The 21,513-nt window shown below is 44.4% G+C and overlaps 2 protein-coding genes across 2 annotated transcripts in view; one reads left to right on the top strand and one right to left on the bottom strand.

The window, feature by feature from the left end:
* T265_13112 (hypothetical protein) overlaps nucleotides 1–20,357 on the top strand; it is a gene marked incomplete at both ends in the record, with an annotated part of 44,357 nt that extends 24,000 nt beyond the window's left edge. Inside the window, 10 exons of the mRNA XM_009167265.1 lie at nucleotides 3,719–4,039; nucleotides 6,853–6,961; nucleotides 7,068–7,138; nucleotides 9,139–9,226; nucleotides 10,085–10,164; nucleotides 10,631–10,697; nucleotides 13,110–13,153; nucleotides 14,523–14,640; nucleotides 17,483–17,780; nucleotides 19,498–20,357. Of these exons, the coding sequence (XP_009165529.1) occupies nucleotides 3,719–4,039; nucleotides 6,853–6,961; nucleotides 7,068–7,138; nucleotides 9,139–9,226; nucleotides 10,085–10,164; nucleotides 10,631–10,697; nucleotides 13,110–13,153; nucleotides 14,523–14,640; nucleotides 17,483–17,780; nucleotides 19,498–20,356 (2,055 nt within the window). The remainder of the gene's footprint in view (nucleotides 1–3,718; nucleotides 4,040–6,852; nucleotides 6,962–7,067; nucleotides 7,139–9,138; nucleotides 9,227–10,084; nucleotides 10,165–10,630; nucleotides 10,698–13,109; nucleotides 13,154–14,522; nucleotides 14,641–17,482; nucleotides 17,781–19,497) is intronic.
* Nucleotides 1–21,513, bottom strand: part of T265_02882 (hypothetical protein) — a gene marked incomplete at both ends in the record, with an annotated part of 87,859 nt that overhangs the window by 3,293 nt on the left and 63,053 nt on the right. The gene's annotated exons all lie outside the window — the stretch shown is intronic.

Raw genomic sequence — 21,513 nt, 5'->3', positions numbered from 1 at the left:
AGCGGTCACACTATGTTAAGGTAGCACAGTTCGCAAAAGTTAAATTGCTGTCTCATCGATGGGTTTCTTCCTGGCATCTGCCTAACCTCTATTCCCTACTTCGCACGGAGGAAGTTTTCCGCTGGGACGGTATCACATTTAAAAACGCTAGTAAGTGACTCGAAAACGAAACGGTGCGCAATATCCGCCGAATACGTAGGACGTGCAATCCTGCTCACTTTTGGATGTTAACAAAACAGATTTGTAGTGGTGCAGCAAATGAAGTACACAGATATTATGCACAAGGGCCGAAATTCTACCAGATTTCTTCGACTTAGAAGTGAACAGCCAGGTATCTGGAGAGGGATGGGCTTGAACTCCCAATCAGCAGCCAGTACCAGAACCCTTGTGTCAGCTCATGTATAAAAATTGGCGTAGCGTCCATTTGTCACAAGTCACTAGTGCGAAGCAAGAGGGTTAAAATATGGCCACATTTGGCAGGCTGAGAAACAGTCAAAAGACCGAATCGATAATGAGAACGTTTTCCTGTCAGCCCCAACCATGGTTGTACGAGGACTGTGATACTGCCAGGGCGCCCACACTTAGACAGGAGGACGATTAGGGTCCCCAGCCAAAGCCTTTGGCTCAAAAGCTTACCGCAAGGCAGCGGTGTTTGGCGGGAAATGCAAATGCATTACCATTTCTACGGAACAAGTCGCCACATGTTCCAACCCCCAACCTGGAGGGCCAGGAGACTGTGTTCGTCAGACCTCTAACCATTGACCAACCTGGTATGAGAGACTCTGTGGGTGTCGCGGGACACTCTCCAGTATAGCTCAATGGATCGCTGAGGTGCGCAAACCGTCACACCACGGTAAGGTGCAGTCTGTTCGTTACGGAATGGTGACAAAAAGTCCCCAATGCAGTCGCCGTACTCGGTTGACAGATCAACTGCCACCTGATAAAAAGCCAAGGAGCTGCCAACTCGCGTCTGTCGCAGGTTGACTTGTTGACCGTCAATTTTGATCCACAACAGATCTTGTTCATAAAATAAACTGCTCACAATGTTGCTGAAAACTCTTCGACAATCCGCTACTGGTTTCGCCCTTGAGGCTCATTAGGTAGGGGCAGTCCCTGAATTTCCGTCAACTTTATGTTTTACTTCAGTTTATTCGAAATTTGTCCAGTTTAAGCCTAAGTAAAACTGATGTTGTTGTAAGCTCGGGGACTACGCCTACCTGATAAGCCCCAAGAAGGGCGAAACTGGTTGTGGACTGTCGAAGAGTTTTCAGCAACCTTTTGAGTAGCTTCCTTTATGAAACTAAACTGCGGCAAATCGAATATCGTGCCAACTGAAACATGAAGCGGCCTTTGTGCAGCATATTCAGTTGAAGAACATCATAAACGAGTGATTCAGTTGAGCCTCCCGTGAAAACCAAATCGATATACAAATGAATTTGTTGAAATCTTGTTCATGTTCACGATCCGATAGTGCTTTCTCAGCAGTCCGATTACCCACTACGCTGGAACACAACTGTTCCCCACTATCACAGGACCGATTGTGCGCCCATACTGAATGACTGAGTGGGTGAAAACGGATGGGTGAAACCGCGCTACGCGGTAAGCAAAAACGTTAGCAAATAATAGGCCTATGTAACCCGTAACCAGCATTCACTTGAACAGAAACCTTCGTTCCAACGACTCAAGGGGGTCACTCAGGATATGTTATGCGTTTTTAAGGCGTTATGCCGGATGCTGAACGTTGTATCAAAAACGAATGAACACGAGTGGCAACGTGAACGGAAATAACTGGGGTATTAACATCAGATTTTTTATCAGAACCTGTATGATATCCACACCGTGAGATTCGCTCGCAACCAAGGTTACTCGAGTCTCGCAATTCCGAACCTGTGTAACTGTCCGCCAGTATTTGGTATTTAATGTATATTACACTAAAGAATGCCCATACGATAACTAGAAGCTGAGTCTGGTTCGAGTATCATTATTCAAGCTACGAGGAGCAAACCACTACAAGGTCTCAGTTTTAACTGCTGCTGTCTACCGTATCCAAATTCAGAGCATCTTTAATTAATTATTAGGGGATATTGTTGATTCAGGGCTGTAGCCTTTGACTCCCTTGTTTGCCAGTTCATGCGTATCCTGGTAATTGACTCCTGTTGTATTCACGCGCATCCGAATTTCTGTCAAGAAGGCGCACGCAGTCTGTAGGTTTTACCAACTGCTACAAGGCAAATAATTTGTGCCTCATGTCATCGATGTCGGTCGTTGTTTCGTTCGCTAATTTTGACGGCTGCGTTGCAAACGTTTCATTACCAACCTAGGCGATGTTATCACTATTTGTGGGTTGATATTGTTCATCGATCTATACCAGATTTGGTCATCCGGACTTTCCATGGCTTACGACTGCTGGTTTGGGCAAGTATATGCGCGGGTGCTTTGGTTGGTGGCCCCGATTAAATCAGCTTGTATCCTTTGCCTGAATTACATTCCTGACTGGTAACACCTTCAGGGAAGACCATATGGAGAGAGTGTGTGCCCGGCTTCATCCGAAGCATTCTGTGAACGGGCGGCTTGTTTCATTTCTGTGGTTTCTTCCTGGCTTTTAATACAGGTTTACTTGTTGCAATGGAACTGCCAGAAAACCCTGTCTCAGCTACCGTGATCACCGACTGTCGCAACTGTAGAATCGCTGGACTCTATTTGCCTGTGCACTTTACTATGTGGTGTCGATTGAGAAATGACTGTTTCATATCGACCAAGCCACTTGACTCATCTTTACAAAACTTGGATTTTAATGTGTGTAAGTTAGGGGACGGTCACAACCACAAATACTGTTGTCCCTGAAAAGCAACATTCTTGTGGATGTTTTAAACGTGTAGAAACACCCATTCGAGAGCCCCGACGTCAACCACAGCTTGAGTTGTCCGCTTGAGTTGTCCACTCACAAGAACACTTAGTAGCTTGTCTTAAGAAGAGGGATGGTCTTTTGTCTCTAATCACATTGTCCTTCAGGAGAAATATCTCACCGAACGGTTTTGAATTCAGAAAATCTCATAACTGCCCGTTCCGCAATTTCATGAGACTTTCCTAGATTTCTAATTTCAGTAAACAGATGTGGAACCATTAGACTTGATCGTTTCAGCTGGGCACTCATGTGACATACCGATCCATTAGGATAGCTTACATTGTTGATCGACTGAATGACCAGCAGACACGCACAGGTGGCCATACATGTGGAGCGAATGAGGTTGCTTAGTTAGGATGGCGGTTATAGCCACCATATCTGTGCGTTGCGGATTTTGGGTTTGGATCAATGCCTCTCTGAGTGACTGAAGCGACCTTGGACCACCGTGTCTAGTTCTAGTACTGCTATCAGGATTCTCAACCCTAACCATAGTTTTCCTGACTGGCGTACAGCAACTATTCGTGCTATTGGGGCCAGACGACCGTTCCATACAAATGACAATCAAATGACAATTATCTACACGGTCAAAAATAGAAGCGATCCTAATAACCCAATAACAGTTAAGTGACCATTTCCTTGTCTTGCTCCGCGCTCAGTGATTTTCCTAGAAAACCGAGGGTAAACGCTTCGCTTTTCGGAGGAACGTCAACAATTATACCCAGATTTTTGGCGTTTTTCAATCATATGACAGCTTTACGTTGTTCAACTCTCGCCATAGTCCTTACTGTATTTTCCTTCTTTTGTTCATATTAGGTGATGGATCCAAACACTCTACCATTCCATCTGTTTGCCGTACCAACGAATTCTTCCCAATTCGTCGTTAATAGACAGCCTAAACCGTTCAACCCATCAGCGCAGACCCAATCCGTTGCTCCAAAAGTCAACATTTCATTCCCGTCTGCAAGCTGCTGTCAACCGATGGTTATGGATCCCGCTTTACCTACCATCCATTGGCAACAAGTACCACAGTCCATGACAAGTCTCGGTTCTGTGATGACCACATCATACTACACTGCGCCTCGTCTACAAAGTACAGTGTTACCAACCCCGTGTCAGCCCCCCACATCCAATCAGGTGCGTTGGTAGCCTTGACCTATCTTGTCAGACTATCTCATCGATACTCAGAACCGTTTCATGCTTGTGATTCTATCCTATTTGCTGGGTTGTTCTCCATCGGGATTTGTCCAGGCATAGTGCACGTGTTTGAAAAGGATTCGTCTTGTTGTCTTGAATATCCGGTACCATTTAGCAGTATACATCTGGTGTTCTTTTGTGTTGTCTATGCGGACTTTCATTGAGGTGTGTAAAAGATGGACCAAATGCCCCACGGCTCTTCACAAGTACATTCTAGCGGAAACGAGTAGCATCCATCTACTTTTTCGCTGATTGCAGTATGATTTGAAACGCACACATGTTTGAACAGCTCTATTCTATTCTCACTCGCCAGCCTTTGTCCATTCGTTCACACTGTGTGTACAGGGGTCCCTGGTTAAGATCTAGCAAGATACGCACATCGGTTTAATCCAGTACCTGCTGGATTTCTAGAAAATATCAATGTCCGGCTCGTCGTGTAATTTTTCAGTGTTACTGGCAAGACACCGCGTGGTACGTGACCCTGAGCAATATTCATGGTGACAGCCATAGTACTGCGGTACAACGTCCCACCTTTACTGGCACACTTCGCACCGGCTTTTCTTATCGTCTGTAAACTCCAGGTTATCCAGTAGGTCTCATACTTCCACTGGTTACCATGTAAGATCCTTACCAATACAGATTATCGGGAACGGAGAATCAAAGACCAGCAATTACTAGTTCTGAATTCACAACACGTTAATAAAATCTCTAAACCGAGCAGTGATTTCTCCAGAGCAGTTTGAAGGTATAAGATGCGAGATGTTAACATTTCAAATCGATTTCATCTATCGCAGACGCAAAAAATTAACGAGCCTAGTAACAACCAGGTAATTACGTCGAATAACACATTGCACAGAGAGGAAGTATTGCGGGTCCAATCAGAGGGCAGTCAGACAGCTTGAATGAATGGCTTCTGAAGACAGAATTGAGGTTTCTGTGCAACTTCAGAGGAGGGTGGCAGTTTCGTGTTTTATTACGTAACAGCACAGTGAAAGCACGAGAGGGTCAGCCATCTGGCCTATTCTGGAGGTATGTCTGGCAATCGAGGGCCTCCAACTTGATGTGAATTATAGTGACTTTGACTCGTGCCGAAAGGACCGCAGCGATTGATTTGGAATTTGCCCCCAGGTCCTTTGAGATAAATGCTGATCAGCTCTTTCGATGTAGCCTCACTGGAACTGCAGGTGACATTTGAGGTAGAATGATCACACAGACTTCGAGACCTATTTCAAAACATTATTCCTCGGGTTATCGGGATAGGACGCATCTGAGCTGCTCTATAAATGCGCTTCAAAGTGGACTAAGTTTATGCTTGATTTTGCCTGAGATATGATTGTCCTCCAACCGTAGATACATCACTAACTCCTTTCTAAATAATAAAAATAATCATTCATCTGTAACACCCTTTCGGTGCCTAGCTTTCATGCCACTCGAAGGATGCATGAGAGCTGAGATACTGCCAGGCTGCACAAGACTAGATGGGAGTAGTCGATATGCCGAAGTTGGGTTCGAACCACTGACCTCCCAGTCAGTAAGTTCGCGCTTTATCCACTGAGCTCTCTTGAGCTCCATCTCTTTCCCAGTCGTGGTGTTCAGATTACGTGGAGGGTTTAGTATGCTATACAAGATAATGGCCTTTTCTGGGTAGTCCTTGACTAACAGAGGCCTTTTCAACAAATCTTCACTCGATGGTTGTGGCCGGTTGTACAGCTGAATGTAGCTTTGTAAAATAGTCCTCGATTGTACGCTATCCGAGAAAAATCATTGAAATGGAGATGTTGACCACTCCATGTAGCCTCACGATGGGCAGCGCTTGACGAATTCCCATCCGGACGTCGGATAACTAGTATGCCAAGGAGGTCTAAACTGTCATTCATCTTTCTCTCCTGAGATACAGACAAACTGAAGTGGATATTACTTAAAATGTAAAAGGCAAAGTGAGATGCTGATCGGTGGTAAAACTCAAAATACCGTCAACGTGTCGCTTATACAACGATTGACTCGAATCTCTGGTCCCTATCTTTACCAAAAAGACGTCAGCTATGTAGAACCTAATGGGCTACTCATGACGACAACGTCCAATTTCCTACAAACAGTTCCTCCGTATTCATAGTACATGTTTTCTCTGCACAACAAACGATCCCCGTCCAACGCAAGCAGAACACCCAATAAGGTATCATTTATATTGATGCAATCCCACAACTATTCAACTGTTCCACGTAGAGAAACATTGGTAAATAGGAGACGAACGTCGATAGAAAACGTCTCTCGGTAACTTACTGAGAGGTTGTTAAGTATTCGGCAGGATTCGAATGTGTCTTTCAAGCCTTCCAGGGTTAATGCTGCGGATGAGAACCAGTATGTCAGCCAGCCACCAAGCAAATTTATAGTAGTCACAGTTTTGTATGTTTAAAATAGGTGTTAATGCCCCGCCGAGTTTATAGAGCTTTGGAGAGCTCATTCAAGATCTTCGTGTTACAATAGGATGAATAATTTTGTGCATGCCCAAGTCGTGGGACTATGGAATCAACCGAGTGGCAACATTCATTGGTATCATGTCCAGGAAGGTCCTTATACCTTTGAGAATTTGGTTTTCACGAGAGACTCAACTTACTCTCTCGTTTATGATATTCTATACCTTATATCCTTATACCTTGTTTGTTCACATTACCAGAGTCAAGACTCACCCATATTTTCGTCGCCCATTTACCACTTCTTTTTATGCTTCCTCCCTGCTTGTCTGCAATTTTCAGCAGACATTACGCATCCTCTCGGCCGCCTCACTGAACCAACAAGCGTTGACCAATTCTCGAGGTTGCGTCCTACCACTCGTAGACAATCGTTGTGCTGATGCCAATCCTGGTATGTGTGTTGAATTGACTTTCCTTTTCTGCTCATTTACTCTTTGAATATTACACTTTGAACATTTTTCAACCCTCTTGCTCCTCTGCCGTTTGCTTCTTCACAGGTGCTGGCACATTCTCAGTTCGCCCACGTTTCCTTAGTCGGATGCACACATATGGAGGATCTAACAGTGTGGTAAGTTCCTACAATTTGATCTCTTTTTTCCTCTCTAACTTCGACCGAGTCTACTGCTCAGTTGAGAAGGCCCCCTCCTTCTCTGCAGTGTTGTGGACTTTGGTCGTTTCCAGCTATAGGCTGAATTACCGTTGTTTCATCACTCTAGTGATGAAACTCTAATGACTTGTGCGAATATCAGTAACCGTAAGTATGTGACCCATGTCGAAAGTGGTGCTCTGCCGATCAGGACGGGTTTGTCGACAAGTGGGTACGAGCAACACAATTCGGTTGGTCTAATTGGTTATTTGTTTTTAAATTGGATGCATGTTTGGTTGTTCCTTACTGAGACGTTTTTCGTTCGACCGACCTCAATGAGTTGAAGTTAGCTGTTAGGACACTGGCGCACCCATCAGCTCAGACCTACAGAATGGAGTATTTGGATTCAATCATTTCGTTTTCCAAGCTAATAGCACTTAATTCCGACCGAAGGTACTGAGGGTTGATTGGTTCCGCTGCTACAGATTCGGTATCACAGAGAGTAATGGAGAGGTACTCACACATTGGAGGTGGTGGTTCGGTTCCTTCGCTGGGTGCCAGTATTTTTCGACCAATGTGTGACAATCACGCATCGGAGGCAACAGCTCCGGTGCAGGAATGCTACCTGTTGCATGATCAGGTAGTCTATTCCGCCGTGTTTTGTTCCGAGGCCCCTGTCAGGGAGACCGCTGTCGTCAATGCGACTGATTTTGATTTTCAGGAACTTCACGCTTAGTTGGTAAGTCGTCGACTGACAACTCTTTGGTTCTTCTTGCCCTGTGCACGGTAAAATGAGCTCTGTGAGGCAGATATTCTTCCAAACTATTAAATAGTTGTATATAGGTAGTGCACTTCTCATAAGGTTGCTAAAAATTCTTCGACAGCCCACGGCCGGTTACGCCCTTCTTGGGGCTCATCAGGTAAGCGCACTCCCCGAGTTTCCGTCAACCTTATGCTCCACTTGAAACCGGATTGCACGAAGTTAGCGAAATACACTCATTTGCAAACAAATTTGGTTTTACGGGAGACTCAGCTGGGTTTCAGGCCAGCTGAATCTCTCGTTTGTAATGTTTCCAGACAACTGAATGTGGTGGCCGCCCCATATTTCAGCTGGTACGATATTCGAGATATCGCGATACACGTATATACGTAATGCACTACCCATACATAAGATTGCTGAAATTCTTCGACAGCCCACGACCGCTTTCGCCCTTCTTGGGGCTCATCAGGTAGGCGCAGTCTCCGAGTTTCCGTCAACCTTATGTTATACTTGAAACCAAATTGCACGAACTTAACTAATTGGTCAAAACAGTCTAGCCCCTGTTGTGCGCCGGTTCACTGATGAACGATAATTGGTCACCATTTCAGCAGGTCGATTAAAAATCTGGACAGTCCACTACTGGTTTCGCCATTCTTGGGTCTCATCAGGTAGTACTCGAATTTCTGTAAAACTCATTTGGTTCCTTGAAGACCAAGTGGCAATAAACGCTTATTTGCAAGTTCAGTTGGTGTTGCTGGGACACCTAGATTAAACACATTTGAACCCTGTTTTCGGTGTTGCTAACATCTTTGATGTTTTGAACTGCGGCAGTGAAGCATCAGTGTCCACACTGGTGTTGCTGTTCTTGATGATACTGATGAATATCGTTCTAACTGAGATGTCAGGAGGTTCTTGTGCTGCACATTCAGACGAATAATACCGTGAAAAAAGGATTCAGTTGACTCTCCCGGTAACACCAATTTAAGTGGCAAATCTTTCAATGAAATCGCAACTTAACCTCGACTGATACAGACTCACCAGGTCGCAACAGAACTCCCGCTACTTTTGAATGAACCGTCTCACTCACCAGTGGTAAGCATTTTTCTGCCCGTTACTCCTGCAGTTCAACACGGTCTACTCAAACAGAGGCCATTTTATGTTGATTCCACTAATACTGTGTGAGTAGAACTTCCAATCCTTGTATCAGTTATTCCTGTCACAGACTTTCAGCGTATTCCTTATACCCGTTTTCTCACAGTGCTCTCAGCCACCCCGGCATGTTACACCACCGATTGCAGCGAATCCAACAAGTACGTACATATTTACCTGTATGTATGTGGCTAGCTAGTATCGTGAATTTTGTTTTACTATGACTGATGTCGGATTCCTCTTTCCATAACAGACCTTGCATATATTTCACAGGAATTGAATCGAAGAATGCAATAACGATTCTTAGGTTTGGACTATATCTTTTCAGGGCAGATCTTACTGGGCGTTACGTTAAAGAGGCTGGTGTATCCTAGCCAGTAATATTACATGTAAAAGTGTGAACACCAAAACAGTATTGAAATCTGATGGGAAAGTTTTATTCATATATCCGTTCTCCTCATACAGCCTGCATTGTCTAATCTACTTGTGGCTCAGGTTGTTGATTAACTCTGTAATCTGAGGAGGATATCAGAGTTCAGATTTCTCCGATCCAATCAATGATTTAGATTTCGGCCAGAATGATTGGTTTGTCTGATGAGCCACTGCTTCTGGTGGAGCCCTAAAATCGTAGGTAAGGCTTCTTCTCAGCGTCCATTAGGACTCAACCAAAAGGTATTCTAAAGGAGTACGAGTGAAATTCATGTTTGACATTTCGAAGCCTATTCCTCTTGGCATCAAGCACCCTTCGGTTCATTATGTTCAGCCCGAAGCAAGCACTGGTGATGAGATATTGCAAGGTTAGGGTGACTTAAGCAAGAATAGTCCAAAAGCCAAGTGGTTTTTCGAGTATGAGGCTTTGTGTTCAGTAGATTGCGCCGTACCCTTTGAGTTGTGTCAACTCATTCCGTCAATTTTTCCTACCATTTTTCGCGTCATTGAATTTTTGTTTCTGTGATTCTCGAAACCAGCCGGGTCACTTTGCGCATTTCACATGGTGTGCTTTTTTGTCGCTATTTCAGCTACAACAGGCCTCTCTTTGGTCAGCCATGTGCCCACCGTGATTACAACAGTCGCCACTACCGAGCAGTCACTGGTTCTGGTTAGTTAACATTCACCTTTCTTTTTTTCACGCTTACTACTCCGCTAACTCTTGCCTATATATGAACTGCATGAAACTGATTTGCTGCGAAGAGATTGTCTTAAATCCAACGTGATACTCCTCTATCACATATGTCCTCACTGCTCTCGTACTCAGCATGATTTGACGAGATTGTATACATCATCTGTAACTGTCGTACCTTAAAAAAAGTGAGCTAAACATTTGTGTTGGAAAGTCACCGTGATAAACTATGGTCATGTTGTTTGTGCTTTGGTAATTTCAGGTAATTTTTCACTCATAAGTTGTTGCATAGTAGCGTACATTTACTTTTTGCTTCTTCAAGGTTTTCATCGACTTATGAATTATGGTGTAATCCTATTTGTCTCACCGTCACGTTCGTATGATTACCGTTAACCGCTCGTTCACTCCCCACATGATCTTTTCGTGCGTTTTTAACCTTGCTTAGGTTTCACAGAACCGACCGACCGCAATATCTCCACGCAATACTCCGGTGAGCATAGCGAGTAACCAAAGTAAGTTCTTTTGAAGTCTTGTGAACACCCATCATGTTTAGGTTCCAACTCTTCACTTTACTTTAGACTATGGATTGCTTGAATAGTACAGTTGAGAGACGTGCTAGTTGGTATGAGCTTTCCGTATCGGTCACTACCAACAGAATAAAGCATTTGTATGATGCGTGCACGCAGTTCCGTCTTCAAGGTGGATTCTGTTTAGTTGGCTCTCCGTTTTCAATTTTTTTTAACTGATCTTAACATCCGGTACTGTTAATAGTGTGATGACCCTTTGACTCTATGGATAGTTTACTTCTATACATTAACACCTGGGAATGCCCTTGGAATTGCTTAATCCGTGCCTTCTATTTTATACATCTGTCCATGTCAGCGTTTTCAATGGTCCTTTCGAGAATTTCGTCAGGAATGTCCATTGTCTTTATTATTATTATTATTATTATTATTATTATTATTATTATTATATTTATTATTATTATTCACTTTTACCATCGGCATCACGAAGCGCGCCTACTGTTGTCATATATAGCTACTCAGTGTACACCGTTTGATATCGATTGTGCTACACACCCATTCTCCTTCTTCAATCCGTTCCCTCACTATACTGACCGTGTGCTATATCATGTCCTCAGTAGCAGATTGGACACGGAAACAGCATCGTCGCATTTAAGGCTTCTTCCTCGGACTGTATAGTGTGCGGCACTTTACAAGGGCCCGTGAATCTGGTTGTCATGACGTCACTATTCTGTTATTTGGCGATCATGCAGCCACACAAATTACTCTAACCAAGGCTTTGAGTGTGTGCTCTGCATGTTGAACATCCAAGGTCTTCTGGATTTCCCGCTCTTGTATACCCATTTCAAACTTCAGAATGCGGAGCTTCAGTTTGTTGACAGGTTAACCTATCTTGACAGTTGCAAGATAGCTGTGTGGTTAGAGCGTAAATTTACCGACGGGAAGGTCCGTGGTTCGAAACCGACCTCCGAATCTCGACTTCCCTGTCTAGGCTTCGGCAACCTGGGAGTATCTCAGCCCTCGTGCTTCCTTCGTGTGGCATGGCAGCTAGGCGCCGAATGGGTGTTGCAGCTGGACGACGGCAGTTGCATAGGTCTTCAATATACGGTTGTGGATGTAGGTGGAGCACACATTATCAAAGAGTGAGCAATACGGTGGTCGTTGGCTTGTTCGCTGAGCAATTTGATTGCAAACGTTTCATCACCAATCGAGGTGACATCATCAGTGCGTTATTGTGGAGCGTAGTAGTGCGTAGCGTAGGGTTGGTGGTTGTGCTACCAACCCACCGCTACGCACTACTACATCACCAATCGAGGTGACATCATCAGTGCGTTATTGTGGAGCGTAGTAGTGCGTAGCGGTGGGTTGGTAGCCAACGACCACCATCTACGATACCTGAGCTACCAACATTTTCCTCTATAGTGAGCAGTATTCTCGAATGTGCATCTTTGGTGTCAAAAAGCAGATTTTCTTGAGGTTAAGTGATCATCAGTACAAAGCGACTGTGAGGGTGGTATCATTTTATGGGTATGAAAATTAGTGTGTCCGATCTGATGATCACAACTTTTCGGTCATCGATGTTTTCGCAACTGGCCGCAGCATGTCTGTAATGAAATGTTCCGCGAACATATACTCGGTGGTGAGTCTATCCCGCTGGAGCAGCAGGTAAGGTGTTCGAGGCATGTATTCATTACGGCCATACCACCGTCAACCAAAGAAAAATGTTTTTTACTGCAAATCCTTGTCGGCGATATGTTTACGGAGGACGTTCGCCGCGACGTGACACCGCGATATGCACACGGATATTCTCCGGTTAGACCCTTCATGTTTGACCTCACGATGTTCCTTTTGCGTGCGGTTGGAAACCCTCCAGAATGCGTCACCCAGCTGGAGCCAGTGGCAAACCTACTGTCACTTCCTAACGTGGATCGCGTAGCTGACGCTTGTCTGTTATCGTGAGCTAAGCTTTTATCGGATGACATTTGCCAGAGATCCTGGCCCACTAGCTTTGGTAGCGTCTTGATGAAACTTGATTCTCAGATCTGTTTATTCCAATGGTTTTATAAGTGTTTTCACGTTTCCCTTAATCGCTTTCCCTGGGTATAATGAGTCCCACTCCTCCCCAGCGTGCACTATTGGGGTATTACTGTATAGCACATCTTATGCCATTTTTATTATTGTGAAATTGTTTTCAAGTTATGCTGATGTGCATTTTCAAAGTATCAGCGCGGAATTTCGAGTAGCTGGTGAAGAGGCTGACGCGGATCGGGTTTGCATGCTACATTTGTTTTTCGTACATGGCAAGCGTAAAATTGATTCACACCAAGTTATATCCACCCATATTTGAGTGTTTTTGTTCAACGATGTAGGTTATCATTAATTGTGTTTTTTCCTCGACAGGCCCGCGTGGCAGGCCTAGGAAGAACCCTCACCCCACGCACATCGTAAGTGTTTTCCATAGACGACTCTCACTCACATTTGAAGGTGTTTTAAGACTGGTGTTGATTCAGGTGGTATTGCCTCTGCAACCCACTGGTTTCTGTTAGCCCTTATACGATGAGCCACTGAGGTCTAACATATTCACGCCGCAAACTGCGCGATGTTGCTTGTCTGTCGCCAATCAATTTCCGCATTCGAGTATTGAGAATTTTAATCGTTCTCTTCACTTTTGAACATCTTTTGCCCGGTCAGCTTTACTGATTGTCGGCAGCCTACTTATGTGCGGCTCGTCCTTCGCCGATCTGTGTTTTTACGTGACATGTTAAGGATGGTTGCAGAACCACTTGGTTATGTCATTCACGTTTTTGTGCCCTTTCTTTTATGTAGGTAACTGTACACATGTACAAGTATGCCTGATTTTTCGGCAACAGCATTTTATTACCTGATAGCTACTGGCCACCCAGACTCAACCACCAGGACAATTCTCCATCCATGGACAAGCTTCAAATGGCATCGTTAGACGCTTTCCAGCTAGCTTTTCGAGTAGTGCTGCATTGATTCAGAACTCAGACAATAATAGTGTTTGCAATTAGCGACAATTCACTCTGTGCCGTTTCGAACTAACCCCCGTCTTCACCCACGCTATTTGCTTGGTACAAGTATGACTTTGAGTCAAAACCTGGGATACACTCCTTCTAAGCCGTTGTGTGAAGTCTGTTTCCGGTAATGTGACTTAATGCACTGCTTGTAAGGAGAGTTCCGTGTACGATAGATTCAGCTAAGTGCCCCGTTGACATTAACGCAACTTACCTATGGGTGTATTTCATCTCAGGAACCTGTTCATCCTAGAACCTAAGGTCCTGACAAATCCATCTACTCCAGCTGTATGTGTTCCTTCCAATTAATACGACCTATGTGTTGGGTACGATCAGCGGCTACATGCGACTTGAGAACGAGTGCACAAATCCCCAGCATTTACGCGAACCCAACCATTCCTAGCGCAGAGAGAAAGAAGACCGGACTTTCGGAGGAGATCTTTTACTGTCCCAACCAAAGGCAAAGCACACACAAATGCAAGCAACCGGTTAATAAGTACGAAGCGCAGTCCATTGGGAATAATGTGCAACATGGCAAAAAGGGAAAGAAAATTAAAAATTCAAATTTCCATAGAGTAACTTTGGTAATAACTCAACAACTAAACGGTTTTGGGGGATGATGATATATCCAACAACCTGATTCCTTGTGAACCTCATACCTCATCATGCAGATGCTTATAAGATCCACACAGAAATGTGTTTCAGACATGCTAACTCATAGTAGGCAGTGGAAGTATTCGTTTGTTAACATTTGTCAACATCCGTCTTGTCAAAACAGTTACTACTGTTCAGCGGTAATTTGTATGCATTTTCTTTCTCTCCATCACCTCTACTCCTCATGAAGCCGATGGATCAGCTATCTATTGAAGCTTCAGTGGAATCTAGTGTACCATCAGGTGAGTAATTAATCGGTCATTTGTAGTTTTTGTTATGTTAGCATTCCTGACTGATACCTTCATACTGTTTACCTTTAGAATTTATGCTTTCTGGTTAAACACGCCAACGCTGTCTTTATAACTAGTTTATAAAATATCAGGACTATAGATAGCTTTAGTTTAAATGATTCAATATGTCACGCGCCTAGCTGCCCGCGCGACTATAGACCCATATTTCGATGGACACCCATCGTAGACCTCTTAAAACTGGAGGTCGATGTATGTTCTCCTCAAGCTAAAGCGCCTTTTAGACCATTACTCAGGGTGGATAATTTTCGAGTTTTCGGAGATGTCCGCTCCTGAGAGAAATCCAGTATTTATAAATTACTGGGTTCACTTTTATGAACTTTTCTTGGAGCACGTAGCACACGTTCGTTATGATTCCACTACTTTGTGCTTCGTAAAATGCCCGTTGGGTTAAAGGTATAATGGGTGAAATCACAGAGCGCCATGTATACAAGGTAGTATGACAGTAGCATTTCTACTCATTTATAGATTTGCATTTGCGTTTTCAAACGCTACCACCCCTCCAAGGTGTATTTTTTGCGCTCTATCTAATGCCGCGTAGCATCAGGTTACTGAAGAGCGATCCCCGCTTTGGCTTCAATTGATATCCAGAATTAAAACAATTGTTGATTTTCCGTGGTTGGTTTCAGGCCAAGTTGGTCAAACAACGGGATATGGGCGGCTCGCTACACGGCAGTCATCCAATCCTTAGCGTTTTTGGTAACTTGGCACTAGGTTCTTACTTCCCCTCACTTTTCATTTCCACACACCGTTTTTTGTAATAAAATAACAGTGGGACCGTTGTGTCGGTGAACTGTCGCAGCTGTCGTAGTTCCTGGTTATGAGGAGTAAACCCTAACTATTGCGATTTACCAACCTTCAACCAGCTTGACCCATCATCATCAGAACCTTCACCAAACTCCAACTAACACCTGCACTTGAAGCACCACTATCCTCGATTCTCTTTGGGTTATGTTTAGATAGCTAGCTTAATCTTCGACTAACTTGACCCATAGCGACCCATCCGTCAACTAGCGCTAAGACGTTCGATCCATAATTGAACGACCGTTTCATACGTCAATTTTAACTTCTAGGAAGCACCATTCAATGTCTTAAAAATCGTTCAGCTGTACCACCCTTTCGGTGCCTAACTACCATGCCACCAGAAGATAGTACGTATAGTCAGGATACTTCGAGGTTGCCCAAGTCTAGACAGGGGAACCCGAGAGGCAGATGTCGGATTCGAACCACGGACTTTCCGGTCGGTAAATTCGCGCTCTAACCACTGAACCATATCGCCCCCTTCAATTTCTTACTGAATTTCTGCTATTTCCCACCTTTCAGAAGAAACTAGCATAGTCGCTGTTCACTCGAGATTATTGTGGGTGCCTATGAATTCATTTATTGGTCTTCCCCGAATCTCCTGANCCTAGAAAGAGCGTTGGTGTCTCCTCCCGTAGCTATCCATTCTTCGTAGCCGTTTAGAACCGTCAGTGACCAGGAGGATCCCTAGTAGTATGCTGAACTATTGAGACAGGAAGTGCAAGTGCCATTCGGCTTGGACTAAGTCCGCCCGACTACACTGCGTACCCAACCGTATGTGCACATTTTCGAAATATTTCACTCTACTATACTAACCAGTACGACTGGGATGCCGGGAAAACTGACGGGACAGGCTGTCTCTACGCTGGAGCCAGAGGTATCGGTTCGTAAAAGTTTTGTTTGATGTCCGCACAGATTTCGCTGATTGATTACTCATCAAGAGTGACCTAGAAATTGGAGACTTTCAGATGCACTTTTCGGAATCTCGATTGTGTATTCATGGAACTCATGACTGATTAACTCAGCTCAACGGTGGAGATCCACATATACTAGTCCAGTTCATACTGTTGCTTGTTGGATCGGAGGATAACAGTCACATTTCATCACGCTCAGTTTTACCTCAGCAGTAGTATGCTCTTAAACAGAAAAGTGCACTTGTGTTATACGATTAGAAAGCGCACCGTAGCGCTGTTCGGGATAACCTACCGAAGTTTGTGCAGGACTCGGTTTACTGTCCACGAGCAACGTTCTACGGTATGACAGGATTGCAACAGACCTTCAGTGAATCGACTGCTTGAAGTGCACAACCAGCTAAAAACCCTGGTTCCCGCACGAACTTCCAGTTAGTATATGTCTGTTTTGCGTGTGAACAGTTAGGGTTTCGGTAATCGAGGGCTACGGAATGAGTGATTTCGGCAACGTTTTTTAGCATTCCCAGAAGCTTAGGAGTTCTATTTTAATAATTGTACTTATTGATCCAAGGCAAATCAATGACGTGCTGCTGTTGTGTGCCTATGAAGGAAACGAGAAAGGAATTATTTCTGTCGTAGGTTTTTGCCTAAAATTCCTCGCTCTCATCGTTGTTGTCCCTTGTTAGCCGCAGTAGTATCGAGCTCGAGTCGCACAACACCGCAATCGGTTTAAATTGCGAAACATTGGAAGAAGAGCAAACAAAAGAGTTTGAATATACGATTAAGCAAATACTGCCGTTAGTTTAACATCTATCCGTAGAGACATACACTATAAAGTCGTTTGATCTGTTTAGTGCTCAAAACTGAGGGGAAAATGTAATCAGGTCATAAGTGCGTAGAAGCGATATTATATTTAGTGAGTGTGACAAAAGAAGTAACTGAAGCATCTTGGACACAAATCCATACAAACCATACGAATACTCAGTTCTTTATCCATATAAAGTTCCCTCCTGGATAATGACGTTTTCCCCACATTTTTAGGAGGGAAGATGACTCTCGTTCAGTTTGTATTGCCTCATACAATACTCCCTGTTCTCTTTCTCCTGCGATAGCCCCTTCTCCGAAGCAACCTGTCTCTGAAACTGCATCCTTTAGGCACCGTTTGATGAAAGGGCTCCAATCACCCAGTTCATCACCGGTTGCCGTCTCATCCAGTGGTGTAGAAACCCAGTGTTCAGTGAAACTAACTGGAAATGCTGTTTTAATACCCCATACACAAGTCAACACAGCCGATGGTATGAGACGAACTGAGCCAGACCCAGATGTTCTACACAATTACAGCTGCACACAATGCGCTTTTACGTAAGTTTATAAATGCTCGCCCTATAGGATACTACATACCTCCTCACTGTTGCATTTGCGGCTGACCTATTTCTATGTAATAACTCTCCCACTACATCAGAACAGTAGAACAAGTCAAAATGAGTGAACTGGCTAATTCACTGCGTCTACGTCTAGTTTTTCATTGGTTACTGTTTAGCATTGATAAGTCTTTTTTTGCTGATTGGATGAGCCGAAGTGATTAAAAAAATCACAGGCATAGTTGATCACTAGTATTACAACTAGTTAGCGTGAGTTCTGCAGAACCCTTGCTCTTCAGTCTCTCTTGAAACCGGTCAATAGGGTAGTATTTCATCCAAATTAAATCGTGGGCTGTCATCGGGATTGGCCTGTTACACGGAAGGACGTCGATAGACCTCCACACACAGTGGATAATGCTACATTCAGTTTGTGCTGAGCCACGTGTGCACCCTATTGAACGTTTTATATCCGAAGTAAGACCGGAGAATGAACATATGAGGGCAGTTTTAAAGCCGTCACTATGCCCAACTGCTAGCCCGTAGTTATCGGATGTGGACACCCAAACAGACGAGGAGCAATGGATACGAATGGTGGTCCGATGACTCGTGAGACGCACTGAGGCACACATATACGGGCTACCTAGTACTAGGCGTCATGCTGTTTGGTCTGTAGGGTCATGGTCACAGAGCTACATGTAGCACCGATGTAGCATTAGCACTCAGAATCGCCAAGAGTTAGTAAAAACGAGTCCATAGAACGGAATAGTAAACAATACGATCCAATACAGCCAGCGTACGACAGGACACAATACAACAGCATGATATACAGTCCAGGAGAAAAATTATAATGCAGTTTATTTTAAATATGATACAGCAGTCAATGCAAATGCACAACCAAGTAATCGACGCCAGTGACTTTCAGCGGCAAATCATATCATAATCCAAACAAAACTTAGCTATATAAAGCCATAAACACGATTATGTGTATATAGTCGTTGCCGAGTTTTCATAGCACACACACGCAGCAGCCATAGTACAAGAAGAGGTCGGTAGAAGCAATGCGCATTGCTACTTTTAAAAGAATTGCTGCTGCGACGCCGACGTTCCTATGCTCATCATCAGTGACAGCAATGCGCAATGAGCTCCAGTATGGCATTAGGTTCCACTTCATCCCATCCCATTCAACTTAGGCTCGTGTTACTTAAGGCGTAAATGCGAAGCTTTTTCAACTTACTTATTAGATTCATGTGATCGATTCTATCGAACGCCCCCCCCCTCTGATCGCTTAAATATTTGCTGTATTTTATGTTACTCATGTATCCTTGTTTCACGGAGTATATGCATCGGCCTGCCCCCCCCCCCCCCCCTATTACAAACACAACCGGACTCAGGATAAAACGTCGTTAACCGCGAAGTTTAGGAAAAGAAGTGGAAAAATGGAATGAACTTAGAATCTTCAAGATAGTGAAGGGCAGTTTCCAGTGTCTCTACGGTATCTCTTCCGCTTAGAGGCCCGATGAAGATGGTTTGTTGGCACCAGTTGTGTAGGGCCATTTTATCGAAATCCCAGAGCCGTTCTGTATGTCTTGCCTCGGCTACTTAGTGTCTCTAGGGTTTTTTTCGCAGGCGTTGTTTCTAGCGATCCACTTTTGGATCACCTAAAGTGTCATTTTGTTGCCATGCTTATAGTCTATCTCATTACTTGCTTGTTGTTCAAGGGCCTCCCGGTTGGATCGCGTCCAGAGGCATATGAACCGTCGTCACTCGATCGTTGGTGTGTCACCGCGTCTCGTACCAGCTCAACTGAACACAACTTCTAATTTTCAGGGGCACCAACACCCTGCACTACATGCAGCCTATACTATCCCGGGACCTGTAATTAGTACTACACCCTCAGCATCCTCAGCGAACTGCCCTCAGATTGTTTCCTCTGTTAGTTTGTCTCCACAAAGACGTGTCCGAATCCCGCCAAGTATTCCTCCCGCCTCAACCTCTTCACACGGTGCACCCTATTTGTCTCTGTCGGTTGACATGAGCTTTGTACCACAGATTCGAAATATCGTCAGTCTATCTCCGCACAAGGCTGTCAACGTAACTCCGATGTCCAAACTACCACCACCCACCAGTTTTTACCGCGAGATTTTAGGTGTCCGCATCCCCATGGACCAAAATACACCCAGTGTGATTCCATTCGGAAGCGAGTGCCTCGTACGAGGTGTGGCTGCACCTCCTGTGGAGGAAGTATATGTGAATCTGGACTCTCCGGACGATAAGCCCTCACAGGATGAGCAACCCGTTATTGCGTCGACTGCATCAGAGCTCCTTGCTTCACCTTCTCCTTCAATATTAATTCGCCATGGTGAAGTGCACGGTGTTGTTGCATCTGGTGTGCAGCACCAACATGCAAGATCTATTACTGAACCCAATCTCCGACAGCAAATAGACGTTGAAACCCCTGCACAACCAGCGAGCAATGCTCCTATCATTGCCTACCGAACTCTCTCCAACAGTCCACCTGTCCCAGCTGTGCCTACCCTTCAACTCCAAGAAAATTCTGCCAGTATTTCAGTGTCACCAGGTTTGTTTTTTATTGTTGACCTCTTTCTCGTTAATGCGCTGTCAAGTCACTCGTGGGTCCAATGCGTGACTGTTTAACTTGAACATTCAGAAATACCAGCCTGTCTAAATTCAGTGCCAGTGTTTGCCTGCTATACAACCATACATAAGTAAGCCTTTCACCTATAGGATCTCTTGCATATGTAGCTACTGTGCAACCCACTGGAAACACTAGGTATTACCAAGTTGCCTGGACAGGAGCAATCGAAGCGTGAGGGTGGATTCGGACAACCAGTCCTGGGCTAACGTTATCTACAGACAGCTAAATGGTTAGGGAACATTCAAATGCCCATCTATGCTTGAAGGTGGAAAAGCACTGGAACCCTTTTTCATTCTTATTGGGAATCACCAGTAGTGCTCATCTCACGAAACTATGAGATGTTTCAAACCTGTGACCTGCGGACTAATAGGTATCTGCTTTTCAGCACAGCTTGGCCTCACCCATAGGACAGTATCTCAGAAGCAATCTGTAAGTGACTCAGAAGGTAGAATAATTCACACGACGAATAAAACTTCCATCTGAGAAGTGATCACTCGCTGAGCTATTCAACAGCTTTGTATGCTGTATTAAGACAACATAATTTTCGTGTTGGAACAGCACAGCTTCCCTCTACCTGATCGTTGCATAGGATCTCCTGCTAGACATCACTCAACACGCCAACGATGGGCAAGTATTAGGCAGTAGGCTCAGGTGATAACATGCTCATCCAAAAATGAGCGGTCACAAGTCATGGGGTTCCCAGTCACCTAAAGGGGAAAATAACCGGAATTGCGGTTTGGGAATTCAGTTTTATACCGCTCGCTACTATCCAGCTTTCCTCAATTTCCACACTTCAAGGTTTTGGTAGGCCGAAGATCGCCGTTATTTTTCACAGGTAGTAGGTAGGCCGACGTTTGGATTGGTGCTTTTTCTCGAACCTCGAGTTCTATTTATCATTTAGTGGTCGGTTATTCCATTGCAAGATCACTAATTCCATTTCCTAGTGGTGATATCCAGATAGCAAAGTCGGTTGAATGTTTAACCTTTAAATCACTGTCTCAAAGGTTGTCAGTCATGAGGCGGGGAAAATATTCAGTACACGGCTATAGTTTTTTTAAGGTCCTTCGCTTTCAACGCC

The sequence above is a fragment of the Opisthorchis viverrini genome, assembly GCF_000715545.1.
Source record: "Opisthorchis viverrini unplaced genomic scaffold opera_v5_40, whole genome shotgun sequence".
Lineage (NCBI taxonomy): Eukaryota > Metazoa > Platyhelminthes > Trematoda > Opisthorchiida > Opisthorchiidae > Opisthorchis > Opisthorchis viverrini.
Note: the sequence above shows the minus strand (reverse complement) of the source record. Positions and strands in the feature narration are given on the sequence as shown.